Here is a 14218-nt window from a genome sequence, read left to right on the forward strand (position 1 = left end):
GTTTCTTCCATGTGGGTTTGTTGCTTCTCTGCTAGATGGACTCTTGTTTGACTTCAAGCCTTTAAGAGCCCAGACACTGTATCTTTTGATAGCTGGGGACCATCCACTTTTTTCACTATATTTGCTTATGCTCCATTTTGTCTTCAGTGATTATGCCAGGAGGGTGAGCATCACAGAATGCCAGGTTGTTAGAACAAAGTGGCCTGTGTTGAGCAGAGGCCCAAAGTCTGTATTGTTCAATTTATTGCCATATGAATATATGCACATAGGACAATATCTCTATTTTTGTGAATTAATGCCTTTTTAAGGCTGACGAGTAAGGATGCACTAGAAAGCTCTAGAAAGTTGTGGGAAAATAGAATTAAAAGATAATAAAATTCTTCCACTAACTTTTTTGTAGCTCTCTCAAAGATGTATACAATACTTTGTTGATATTTATATTTCTGATGTATGCGCTACTAGAATTTCTTTTTTCTCCTGCCCAATCTCTGTTTCTTTTGGTAAAAGAAATTTAGGTATTAAAGTTTTGTTTTGTTTTAAATACCATAAATACTCACGTATAAGCAACCCAATTATCAGCCAAGGCACCTAATTTTGCCAGAAAAATTGCATTACAATGTGCCGTAAAACTCAGCTTATACTTAGCATCAATCACTCTCCCTCCAGCCCCACAGAGATCTATCATGTAAAACCTGGAGACTCAACACCACCTGTCTACTGACTGCAGGGCAGAAAGTCCCATCAATCTGTTTAGATAGAGATCATAGCCCCGAAAATATCATGGGCAGTTGCGCTATGTGACTTGGTGTCACTATAAATCTGGGTCATTTTGATGGCATCAAAAAAAGAAAGAAAAAAATACACATACAACCTAGAATTATAGATATGTACATATACATATATAGATATGATATATAAATGACATATACATACACACCTAATCTCAGAACTCACTGCCATATAGTCGATGTCTTCTGTTCTCAGGAGGAGAAAGTCTTGTCTCTCTCTCACAGAGTTTCTAGTGGTTTAACTCATAACTAAAAGACCGCCAGGGACACTGGTGGGTTTGAACTACCTATCTCATAGATAACAGCCACAGAGCCACACTGTTAGCTACAAGATAGTGGGTGAAGCTTCCTCCGAACGAGCAACTCTTCTCTGTTCTAGGTATCTATGAGTCAAAACTGACTCATTGCCGGTGGGTTTATCAGCTGTACATCTTGATCTTAAAGCTACACTTAAAATTGTGTGTGTGTGTACACATGCAAGAGGGGATACCCACCCCAAAATAAAACTGAATTTTTTATCCAAAGCTATGTATTTAATTTTTTTTTCACAAAACAACATTCCTATCACCTTAAAAGTACTCCCCATTACACTTACTGAATTTGTCAAATCTGTGATTCCATTCTTGAACATGTTTTTCAAACTCACCTGTTTGGATGGCTGACAGCACCTCCCTCATTTTTTTCTTCACCTTTTCTACATTGTCAAATCACTGTCCTTTCATGTCCCTCTTCATTTGCGGAAACAAAGATGTAGCACAGACTGAGGTCAGGTGAATAAGGTGCTGGGCCAAGAGAGGCATTCTGTTTTTTGCCAAAAAACCTGGAGCACTGAGATGGCTGCCTGAGCGGGTACATTTTCTTGGTGGCAAAACCAGTGCCCCATCTGCCACAGATCAGGCCTTTATTGTTGCACACCATTACACAATATTTTCAGAACCTCTAAAGAGAAAGCTTGATTAGCAGTCTCACCTGGTGGAACAAACTCCAAATGCACTATGAGTCGATGTTTTCATCCATTCGGGAAGTTGATTAGCATCCAGAATGAGGTTGCTCACCAATTGATGTTGCACCTTTTTAGAAATGAGAAAAACACTTATATACTCGAGGTTTTTGTCCTAATGCTGTCCCTGTGAGTTATGTTCAACATCACAACAGTTTCTGTGGCATTTTTCCTGAACAGGTAACAAAATTTCACAGCTGCACACTTTTCTCAAAGTTGGCCATCACAAAAAAAAAAACCCGAAGTTCACGTAAAACTGCTTTTATGAAAAAATTCATGGTGATCAGAGAGAAACTTCCCAGGTGACGTCACTGGGTGCACTAATTCCAAGTGTGTTGCTTGATGCTTGCCTAGCTGAAAAAATGCATCTTATGAAGGCTCTGTTCAGCGGAGTTCTTTTCCAGTTTTTTGTTTTGTTTTGTGGGGTACTCTCATATATGTATATATATTTCTAGTCTTGTTGACATTATCTGAAAGATTCTTCACATGTTTGCATTGAAAACGGATGCAAAATTGTGGAATTTTGGCTAGCTACCTGTAATAGTGGAATACCGATTTTATCTGAATATAAACCATTGGTGGAAAATAATTATTTGAAATTATAATCAATAACAAATTGGGAAATGCTAAGGTGATATCATGATATACACACGCTATTATTTAAGTGAGAAAAAATGTGCATCACCACTCTTTTGGAGCCTAAGCACAATTTATGCTTCAAAATACTAGATCATATAAACTGGCACTGAAGAAGTATATTTCAATGCCACGGACTGCCAAATAAATCACTCTTGAAATAAGTACAGCCAGAATTCCTCTCAGAAACCAGGATGGTGAGATGTCATCTCATGAACTTTAGCCAGGTTATCAGGAAAGACCGTCCCTGGTAAAGGACAGCATTAAAGAAGAGAGGTAGCAAAAAAGAGGATCCTTGACGAGATGGATGGACACAGTGGTGGTGACTGTGAGCTCACACAGAGGAGCAGCTGTGAGGATGGTGCAGATGGAGCAGTATTTCCCTCTGCTGTCAATACGGTTGCTATGGGTTGGAACCAACTCAGTGGTAAAAAACACCAATAAAAACAGCAATCACATAAACTAGTACTTCTAAAAAGTATGCTACATTGTTAAGGAACACATTTCTAGAAGCTCTTTGTTCAACAAACATTTCATAAGATTTTTATGCTGATAGGTCTTATTATCAGCGCCGTAGAAAGCACTGAAGCGACATGAAAGATATGACTGAGAAGCGCAAGCATGAGGCGTCCGGTTCCACTGTCACCATGATTCGTGTCCTGTTTCCAATCAAAGGAGTGAGGCAAGCGAGGATATAGACCCCGAAGCTGCCAGCGCACTATCATTGTACTTGATAACTCGAAGGGAACTAGCTGATGTCCAAGCAATGCCTCAGGCCTCATAACGGAAAGCTGCGTTGACCCCTGGCATCTGTTTCTTCCTCGTTATAATAAGTCATTTGGCCTAATGAGCACAAAAGTACCTTTAGTTATGATTCAGGAAAAAGAGGAGAAGATGTAAATTTAGAAAAAAAAGAAATTTCAATTCTGACTAATCCGTTTGCCTACGTTTGAAACAGTACACGTGGCCCAATCTTACCTGAGGCTCTGTTTGTCGTCAGTGATACGGGTCAGAAAGTTGCTGATAAATATCAGGTGAACCCTCGTTCAAAACTTGGAAATAATGACAGTGATTTATGTGTATGCAGGACAGTTACTGGATATATATATTTAGATATAGATTCGTATATATATAGTACTCTGAATATATATTGTGGTATACGTGTGGTCTATATGTGCCATACACACAATACTTCATTGTGTATATTGGTTTGTATATACATTGACGCATTGTATCCTGTCACTTTTCTGTATAAAAATTAATTTCTATCATTATTTTGTCAGTTGAAATGAGTCAGATATTAGCAAAAATAAATGGTGGTTGTTCAATGACTGCTCTGCCTATATTTCAAACTCCATGAGAAATAAAGCAAAAAGTAATGATTAAATGATAACCTGAGTCAATGGAAAATGACCAAAATGGAAAGAATTAAACAAGTAACTTTACTAACCAGTAGCTTTTGGAAAAGCTATAAACCCAAGAATGTGCCGGCCCGTGGAGTCTGAGAACTGCCCACCAAGTCCGAGGAACTCATCTTTAGCGGCAGACTTCTGTGTCTCTCTCCAGGGACTTCTGCTGAATTCAACCGCTGATACGTTGGTAAGAAGGCACTAGAATTCCTTACATACTCATTAAAAGGTGCACTTAATATGAAGGGCCTGATATGTGCTATCTAAATCCAGAACAAATAGAAAATATGCTATAGTTGAGTTGATTCTGACTCGCAGCAATTCTGGTGGTTAGATGATTTTATGTCATCGTGAAGTTTTATGAAAGGGAAGTCTAAGCTGTCAATCAGGTCACGGTGGGATGATGCCTCCTGAGAGGTGTGGCCTTCTTATCAGAAAAACTGTGAACCTCCCTCCCTCTCTCTCTGCCCCTCTGCTTTCCTGCCTGCTGGAAGCCTGCCTGCCTCCAGGAGGAACCCCATGTGGGTCACTGAACTTTGAAAGCGACTGGTGTCTTGTCAGGCTCCATCAACCTTCTACCAATCTTGGATCCACAGGACTCTGCCTCCGCCAGCCCAGGATCTTCCTGCTTCATGTTTCATTTTTCTGTGTTGCCAGTCTGCAGCCACATGAGTCTGAGAAGGGGCTTATGGACTAGCAACAGACTTGTGGACTTGAGTCAATAGATAATTATTTGTTATACATAGATGAGTGTCTTTCTTATACATAGATGAGTGTCGCTGGATATGCTTATCTAGACAACCTGGGCTAACACAGAACCCAAATGGGACAAAATAGAACTGTGCCACAGATTTCCAAGATGGTAAATCTTCATAGAAGTGACTGGTGTGTTTTTCTTCTTCACGGAAATAGGTGGATCCAAACTGCCAACCTTCTGGTTATCAGCCCAGCACTTTAATGCATCACTGAAATGCATCTCATTTAATAACAACCCTCCCAGAAGCACATATGCATAAGGCTTTGAAGAAAAAAATCTAAGCTATGGAAATAATTCTTTCTCCCTAGAAGTAAATATAAACTGCTCACATTGAATGGCTTGATCAATCTACGCAAAACCAAACCAGGCTAACTCTCCTTGCAGAACGTTTGTGTCACTAAAAGTGATCAGGTTCTAAAACAAGAAGCATGTGCATACACACGTGTACATAGACAGAGAAACTGTTGAACCTATGCACTTCAAGTATCCTTTGGAGTGTTTGAATCACTGTGGGCGGAGTATGATGGTCATTTGGAATGTTATTGGTGAGTTGCAAGTTCCCTTCCCAGCTGTTCACTTTTGCTCGTCACTGCTCTCTTCAGGAACATTGGCACCCAGCAAAGCCAAGCACGTTCAGACACTAACATCACTGCTTGGTTGTTGTGTTGCCTCTAGAGCGCAGGAGGCCAAGAGAATAGTGTGAAATCACTGTTAGTTACCTGAAAACTTTCCACAAACGTATACTATCTCTGAGAACCTTCCCCTGTGCTATCAGTGTGTTAGGTAAAACACACATGAACCCAAGCACACGTATACACACAGATATTTTAATGGATTGTATTAGGTGGCTTTAAGAAGTCATAAAAATAAAGTCTATGATCATTTAGTTTCATTTTACCATGCATTTTTTGAAGTTTCCTGTTAGTTTCCTTAGGCTTCCACAAACACAAAATGAGTGGCTGTAAATAACAACAAGTCACTGTTTCAGAGTTCTGGAAGGCTGAGTCTGAGATCACGAGATCCACAGTGCACATTCCTCTGACTTCAGAGGAAGGTGTGCTCCATCCTCCTCTCTCAGTTTCTGGACCACTGTGCATTCTTGGACTTGCAGGTGCAATGGCACATAGTGTCCTATGTTTCCCTGTCTCTAACTATCTTTGTTTCCTTTAAGGATTTTGTACATATAGTAATAGGACCCACCTTTCATTAAATGACCTTATGTTAATTTATAATATCATCAAATACTCTTACAAACAGAGCCAGAGTAACAGGTATAGGAATAAAGACTTCAGCCCATCTTTTCAGGGGTCATTTTAGTCCTTAGCCCTGTTTAAGGTTTAATTTTAGTTAGTTTGTTTTATAATCAACTTCATTGACTTGATGGGAGTCATTAGGACACTGAGTTTTAGAATGAAATCATGGTTAGAGTGATGAGGATAAAATTGTAATACCAAAGATTTAAATAAATAAATAATAAATAAGTAAAAGTTTAAAAAAAGAAAAGAGAAAGCAACTTGTACACTGAGTTTTTCCCATAGTGCTGTCCTTGTAAGCTCAATTCAATATCACAACATTTTCTGTGGCATGTTCCCAAGCAGGAAACAAAATTTCACAGTCACAAGCTGTCTCTTAAATGGGCATCACAAAAAAAGGAAAAATGAGGTTCTAGCATAACTTCTTGTACGAAAATTTCACTGTGACCAAAGAGAAGTTTCCCAGATGATGCCACTGGGTGCACTAATTCAGAGCAAATTGCAGGTTACTTACTAGTGAAAAAACTGCAAACTACAGCAAGCTCCTCCCAGGAGAGATTTTTTTCTATATTTTTTGGGGGGTGCCCTCTCATAGAATGAACAAGTGTAGTGAAAATACTAAAAGGAAATTAAAGTCTATAAACTAAAAAAAAACTAAAGACATACATGCACCTGTATATATTTAGGCATTGTGTGTCTAAGCATACATAATTTTATTTAAAATGTATACATGAATAATTATTATGTTGCTATAGTACACCTTATCTTAAATCCTGATCAATAAAAAATCTTAAATTAGCATCTTTAATTTAAAATATTTACATGCGTTCTCATGTTGGTAATTAAAACTTTTATTTATTTCTATAATAGGAGTATCACAATATGTGTTTGACAATTATATACCAATTCACCAGTGAAAAAAATCAGGCTTAGAAAACATACATAACTTATTTGAAGCTAAATGTAAGGGAATGCTGAGGTACTGGTCTTTTTTGCAATTCCGGGGTTGCCTCTATCAACTCCACTTTTGGTACCAAAACTAATTCCAAAATCATTCCTAACTTTCCTTCTTTTATAAAGATATTTATAATAAATAATTAATAAATATTTTATTTATAACACCTGGCATACTTCTTAGACACCGTAAATAATTAATTTTATTATTAAAAATAGTTGATTTATTTGGTTTATCAATTTCTTTATACCTTCAACAATTTTGAAGTGTTGTTGAGTGCCACGTGTCTGCTCGGGTGCTAGTTATACAGTACAAGGATGAGGACTGCTATCTTCTTCATAGCCAGCTATGTGCAACTATAAATGGTTTGTTTTCTTTGAAAGGAAAAGCAGAAATTACTAAATGCAAATAAATTTGATTTAGTTTGAAAGAAGCATCTGTTTATGCTAATAAAGCTTTCTCATATTACTTGTATTTATTTTAAGTCCTGTAAAATAGCTTGTCATATAACTTAATTATGTTTTTTGTTTTAAATATTAGCTAATTAATAAATACATTAAACGCTTTGGATATTATAGGCTTTATTTTATAATTGACTTCAAATTGCTGATGCATTAGAAAAATCACTAATGTATTTACAAATACTGTATTTCCATTACAAGTAATTATCTCCTTTTATTGTACTATTGTGAGCTTATTTGTCACCATCATCTGGATTTATTAGGATGTGTATGTGCAATTGCACTTCATCATTTTCCAAATAATTTATCATTTTCCAAATAAGTACTTTTTTGTGTAAAGAACAAACCTTATGTCCTATATGAGACATAGACAAAAGATCAAATCCTTTGGTATTGAGTTAATTATGACTCACATAGTGACCATACAAAGCATTTTCAGTGCTGTAAATCTTTACAGGAACAGCTTCATCTTTATCTTTTAGACTTGCTAGTGAGTTGGCACAACCCACTTTGTGGTTAGAGATCCAGTGCTTTCCAATAGAGCCCCTTACGGAACTCAGGAGATGTGTAAGATGCTGTACCTTTATTTCCAAGCCACTCACTGTCACCGAGTTGATTTCGACTCATGGCGACCTATGCTGCGGGTGCAGCTGCCCCTGTGACTTCCAGAGACTAACTCTTCAGGAGAGCAGAAAACTTGGTGTTTCTCACGCAGAGTATTTGGTGGCTTCAAACTGCTGACCCTGTGGTTTCTAGCCCAAAGCGTAACTACTACATCACCAGAGCCCCTTCATTACATTTTTATTAACCTTACTGAATATTATTAGGAGGTATTTTCCCATTTTAAACCTCCTAGTTGATGAATTCCTTTTGGTTGGTTTGCACTCCCACCCCACACCCCACACCCCACTCCGCCCCTCTTAGTTTCTCACTACAGACCTGAAGAATAATTTTTGAGGAGATAGTTTGTCTATGAGAGGAATTAGCTTACTATAGACTGATCGTAAATAATGTCTGTTCACATCCTCCTCGAATTTCCACGCTTCATGATTTCAGATCTGAGCAAGTACTACGTCTATTTTGTTGTTGTTGTTGACACTTCTTCAGTAGTTTGGGGGCATCAATTTCCAAGTTTCCATTTGAGAGAGGCTGGCTAAATTATGATTCTTGAGAGAGCAAAAGCCTACAGTATTTTTGAATTAGAGGAAAGACTTGTATGGGGTCAGATGAAGGTTTATTGAGCATGGAACTCAGGGCTGCTCCTGTGATGATAATAGTAATATTATGTAAAGAAATGATGTGATCTCCTGACCGACGTCTACCCACATGGACCATTTTCATTCATGTTTCATAGCCCCAATGGGGAGTCTGAAACTATGCCTACCCACTGTCTTGGTGCCAAGCTAGAAAAGATTAATTTATTTATTTCCACCTTTTGTTCTTTTTAATCAGTTTCTTCCTTTATAGATGGTCTCAAAAAGAAACAGGAGGGGAAAAAAAGGAGAAAGCTTATTTAAACTCATTAGGGCTAACAGCCTCAAAATTAGATTTTTTTCTTGAATAGTTCTTTCTTTTGTACCTTAATCCTTTAATTAAACACTCAGCTGCATGCATTTTCAATGGCTACTTTCAATAAGCTTAGAACCATATTAACAAGTTTATTTTCAGCTAATCTAATAATAATAACAATAATAATAAATAATCTTCTTTTAAATTTCTTACTCCTTTTAAGGATTTGTTTATCTTTTATTAACTCTGAATAAAAGTTACACACACACTGATGGGCGTATACACACACACATATATCCATCAAAATAGAATGTATAATCCTTCTCAATTTACAATTCTATCTGTTCTTAATATCCTAACATTTTTTATTTCCTTTACATTATTTTATGAGAATGACACTTTTCAAAGGTAAAATTTTATGCCAATTGTGTATATCTGCTGTTCATAGCGCTCACTTGCTGGATGTCACGATTTTGTTTAGAGTATTTTTCTCTCTCTCTCTTTCAAAATTCTAATTTTTTCCTATGGATTTAATGACAATGGATTTATACATGGCAGTTTTTCTGGTAATTAGAAAAACTAGAAGCAAATACCTTTTTCAGTGAGAGCAAACATTCAAAATTCCATTGCTATTAAATAGAATCCGAAGCATATTTACTTTATAAAGAATTTCCCAGATTCTACCTCTTTATGTGAGCAGATAGCCTTGTCTTTGTCCTTAGGGGCAATGGGTGGTTTTGCAGCCAGCAGTGCAATGTTTAATCTTCAGCACCACCGGCGCTCCTGCGAGTGAGGGTCGTCTCTCACCCACAGCCACCTTATGCTCACTAAAAGGAAACCCTACCTGGTCTAGCCACTTCCTCACGATTGTCCCTGTGCCTGAGCCCATCTTTGTAGTCACTGCTCCATCTCATGGAGGGCCTCCCTCTTGTTCACTGCTCCTCCACTTCACCAGGCTTGATGTCCTTCTCCGGGGACTGGTCTTTCCTCACAACGTGTCCAAAGGATGTACTGTGAAGTCATGCCATCCTTGCTGCTAAGGAGCACTCTCGCCAGACTTCTTCCAAGACAGATGTTTTTGTAGTTCATGTTGCTTTCAATATCCTTCTTTTGGACCACTATTCAAGTGCATCAATTCTTCTTTGGTCTTCGTTATTCAATCTCCAACTTTTAGATGCATATGAGGGAATGGAAAATACCGTGTCTTGAGTCAGGTTCACTTTAATCCTCAAAGTACATACATCCTTTATTTTCAATAATCTAAAAAGTCTTGTGCATCAGATTTACCTAATGTAATGCGTCTTTTAATCTCTTGATTGCTGCTATCATGAGCATTTATTTTGGATCTAAGTTAGACGAAAATCCTGGGCAATGTCAACAATTCCTCCATGTATTATTATGTCACCTATAGGCCCAGTTGTGAGGATTTGGGTCTTCCCTACAATGAGTCATAATCCATACCGAAGGCTGAAATCCTTGATCTTTATCAGCAAGTGCTTCAACTCTTCATCACTTCTAGCAAACAAGATTTCACCACCTGCGTAGGGCAAGTTTTTTAATAAACCTTCCTTCAATCCTGATGCCACATTCTGCATATAAATCAGCCTCTCGGATTATTTGTTCAGCGTACAGTTTGAACAAGTATATTGAGAAATTACAACCTTGACACACACCTTTCCTGATTTCAGTCAAGCAGTACTCCCTTGTTCTATTTGTACAACTGTCTCTTGATCCATGTACAAGTTCATGAGCACAGTCAAGATGTGCTGCTCTTGCCTGCTGAGCCTCCTGTGCCCACTGAGCACTGCATGCCCTGGCGAGTACATTTGAGAGAAAAAGATATTGAGTCATCAAGAAGGTATATATACATATTCACAATGATATTTTAGGCAGTGTGTCTTATATATATGTATCAAAGCTTCAAACAAACTAACACTGGTTCAGACATTTCAATTCAGAAGTGAATTTAGATGCTCCAGTGGCTAGATGTCACAAAGAAAATGACAGATTGCACCCTGGAATGGGAGACTTGAAAGAGGCACTGTGAGCCCTTTCTGGCTCTGTGTTAGGCAGGGTTCTCTAGAGAAGCAAAACCAGGACAGTTATGATGATAGATAGATAGATAGATAGATAGATAGATAGATAGATAGATAGATAGATAGATGGGCTTATATAGTGAAAAGGAATAAAACAGCTAATTAGTCCACAGAGCAGTTCAACTCACTTCCATGGAACAGTTAATACACTGAAGGTCCTTCAACTCACGCAGGTGAACTGCTGGCCCAAGGTCAAGAAAGCAGACAGCAGGATTTGGAATTTGCTCTCGGGCAAGATGAGTAGAGCTGGCCCACAGGCAGCAGGCACCGTGAGGTGAGGAAGAAGCAACAGCCTCCTCCTGACAGAGCCTCAAGATCTAGAAAGGCACAGCAAGGCGACAAAATCCACCAGCAGGGTGATGAAGCAGGTTTATATGGGGCCTCCACTTAGCTAGACACAGCAAGGTGAAACGATCCATGTGCTGGCTCGGCCCACTGGTAGTGCAACACAGATTGAGGCAAAGGTTAAGGCAAAGGACTAGTGTAGGCAGCAGTGCTCTGATCCAATCACCCGGGAGAAAAACAGAAGAGGCCAGTTTCACAGGTCCATTTATCTCGGTCACCTTCCAGTCAATCTGCAACCTGATTAAACTCCACTCACATGTTCCTATGATAGCCTAGTTGGAACAAGAAACCGAATTATCACAGCTCCTGATGCAGAAGATTAGATCTTTGCCTAGGATGAGGAGAGAGATACACGTTACAGTTAGTATGGTGACCACCAATTTTGAGTAGAATGCCACTGTTTTCCAGTCTGCCTTGCAAGAGAGGTGTTTGCTATACTTTTCTTGCACTGGTATTGCTTTTTAAGAGTGATGCTATTATTTGTGAGTAGGGCTTTCACATGTAATTTCCCTCCTCCTGTTAGCTTTCTGTTTCATGCACATTTTACTAATTCTGCCTGTTTTTCTGGGTCATGACTGAACCAGGCTGAAATGATTCATAGCTCTGGCATGAATGCTTGAAAAATTGTGGCAGGCCTCTTGGTTTCATTAATTTGAATTATTTCTTTAGTACAGCACCTACATTGAGAGAGGAATCGCCGTTATGACAATTGGGTAAACTGACTCACAGTGACCCTATGGGACAAGGGAGAACTACCCTTGTGGATTTCTGAGACTGTAGCTCTTACTAAGAGTTGGAAGGCTGGACTTTCTCATATAGGAGTGGGACAGGGGCTTAGGGATGCTAGACAGGGCTGCTGAATAAAATGCCACTGTTCAAACCCAGCCACTAAGCTAGAGAAAGATGATGTTGTCTGCTTCCATACTTTTACGTCTCAGCAACTCTAGGGGGCAATTCTGCTCGGTTCCATAGGATTACGATGAGTGAGCATGGGTTTAAATTTTGTAACTTTGAGAGTTCTGTGTTTTTAGCTGTTATGCTGTTGGTTCTGACACATAGAGACTGCCCGCCTGTGAAACAGCATGAAACACCTCTCAGTCCTGAGTCATCTTCATAGTTGTTGGAGCCCATTGTTGGAGCCACTGTGTCAATATATATTGTCGAAGCTCTTCCGCCGCCCCTCTACTTTGCCAGGCACGGTTGATATCCTTTTCCAGGGATTGATCTCTCCTGATAGCATGTCCAAAGTAAAGAGAGCTATAGGGGATGAAGATTCCTTAGCTCTTTTTGAACTTCCTGTTCCTACTAAAGTGAGAGATAGAAAACTAGATTCAGTGGTCTGAATTCCAAATCCAAACCAACTGGATTGTCCTAGAGCCATTCCGATTCATCTTTGTGAATGAAGTTTTCCCGGAGCACAGCCATCCTATCCTCCCTGTATCTCGTGTCTCTAGTAGATCGTACTCCACAGTGGCAACATAGTAGTTCTGATGAAAACTAAAGAACTCACAAATCCTTAACTATTTACTCTCTGGCCCTGTACACAAACCTTTTCAAATCTAGAGAGATCAATATAGGGCATAAGCTTTCAATAATTATTTGTATCCAAACTCACTCTCAAAGTGTCGATTCTGGCTTGCAATTGCCCTATAAGTCGGATGTCTGAAACTATAAATCTTCACCAGAGCAGAGAGTCTCTTCTTTCATGGAGGAGAAGCTGTTAGGCTTGAAAGGCCAACCTTGAAATTACCAGCCCATATTACGAATGTTGATTTGAGCAACTCGACTACAGATCTCGGTTTAATAAATAAATAAATAAAATGCAGGGGGATTTTAGTTAGGATTTAATTAAATTAAGCAAAGCCTAAAATCCCATATGTAATTGAAGTACAGGACACTTAAATACTGAACGTAAGTGTGAGGGTTTTTATAAATATTGCTAAGGTTTATAATTGGCTAAAGTGCACAACTTTTAAAATATAATTGTTTAATGGATGACATTTCTATTTCCTCTCACTAAATTGATATGGTGTGTTTATCATTTTTTTGTGGAAAACTATTTATGTAGATAATTAATTCTACTTTTTTTCCCTTTGTGTTTGTCATTTAGTATTTTTATATTGTATTACAAAGCTATTACAAAGCTATATGATTCAAAATTCAGTCACTAATGATTTAGAAATCACACAATTATTTGAAACAGGTATAGTTAATTAATAAATGATTGTCATTGGATTGTAATTAACATACCATAGTACTTGTTTAAGCCTAACTTCAAGTATTATAATGCTGGTGAAACAGCTTTCTTTTACTATCAGTAGATACCCTGAATAAAATGACTGCCAGTTTGATTAGGTATCTATGTGTCGGGAAGGTTACAATGTTAATACATGTAATAAAACATTCATTCTAAACAGGACATTCTAAACAGGACAAGAATGTTATTTGATCATTCAATCGTGGAGTTTTTATACCATTTATTTTAATTCAGCTTGATAAAAAGTCTGTAGAGTCTGTTTAAGAAAGTTATTAGTTCATTTTATATCTGGTTTTGTCTGTGAAAGATGAAATCATTGTTATTAAAGATACAATTTCAGTATTCTCTGACTATGAAATAAAATAGAAAAATAAGTGAATATTTTTCTTTATAAAGTGGCATTAATAAAGCAAATGTGAGAAATAAATGTTTTGAATATACAATCATTTATCTTAGATTTCATTAGAATATAAAAATAAAGCAAAATAAAAGAGAGAAAACTGGAAAGTCCTCGACGCTAACTTCTGTGATGAAGACAATCTAACCTCTGTGCCCAGTTCTAATGGCAATTCTTAGATTACAATTGGCAGGATGCTCGTAACAGTCATCTATCTATTTGTCGAACGTGCTATAGAGCTCGTACACTTGGACAGCGAATTTGGGAGGCAGGAGGGCTACTGGTGGCTAGGATTGACATGGACTACTAAATTGCAGCTGAACATTTTCAAACTCATCATTTGATATTATTTAGT

The 14218-nt window shown here is 38.0% G+C and overlaps 1 protein-coding gene across 1 annotated transcript in view; it reads left to right on the plus strand.

Moving 5' to 3' along the window:
• The first annotated feature begins 3017 nt into the window (after positions 1-3017).
• LOC142423931 (large ribosomal subunit protein eL33-like) overlaps positions 3018-14218 on the plus strand; it is a 107922-nt gene continuing 96721 nt past the window's right edge. The window contains exon 1 of the mRNA XM_075529074.1: positions 3018-3106. Within this exon, the coding sequence (XP_075385189.1) occupies positions 3018-3106 (89 nt within the window). The remainder of the gene's footprint in view (positions 3107-14218) is intronic.

The sequence above is a fragment of the Tenrec ecaudatus genome, chromosome 13 (genome assembly GCF_050624435.1).
Source record: "Tenrec ecaudatus isolate mTenEca1 chromosome 13, mTenEca1.hap1, whole genome shotgun sequence".
NCBI classification, from domain to species: Eukaryota; Metazoa; Chordata; class Mammalia; order Afrosoricida; family Tenrecidae; genus Tenrec; species Tenrec ecaudatus.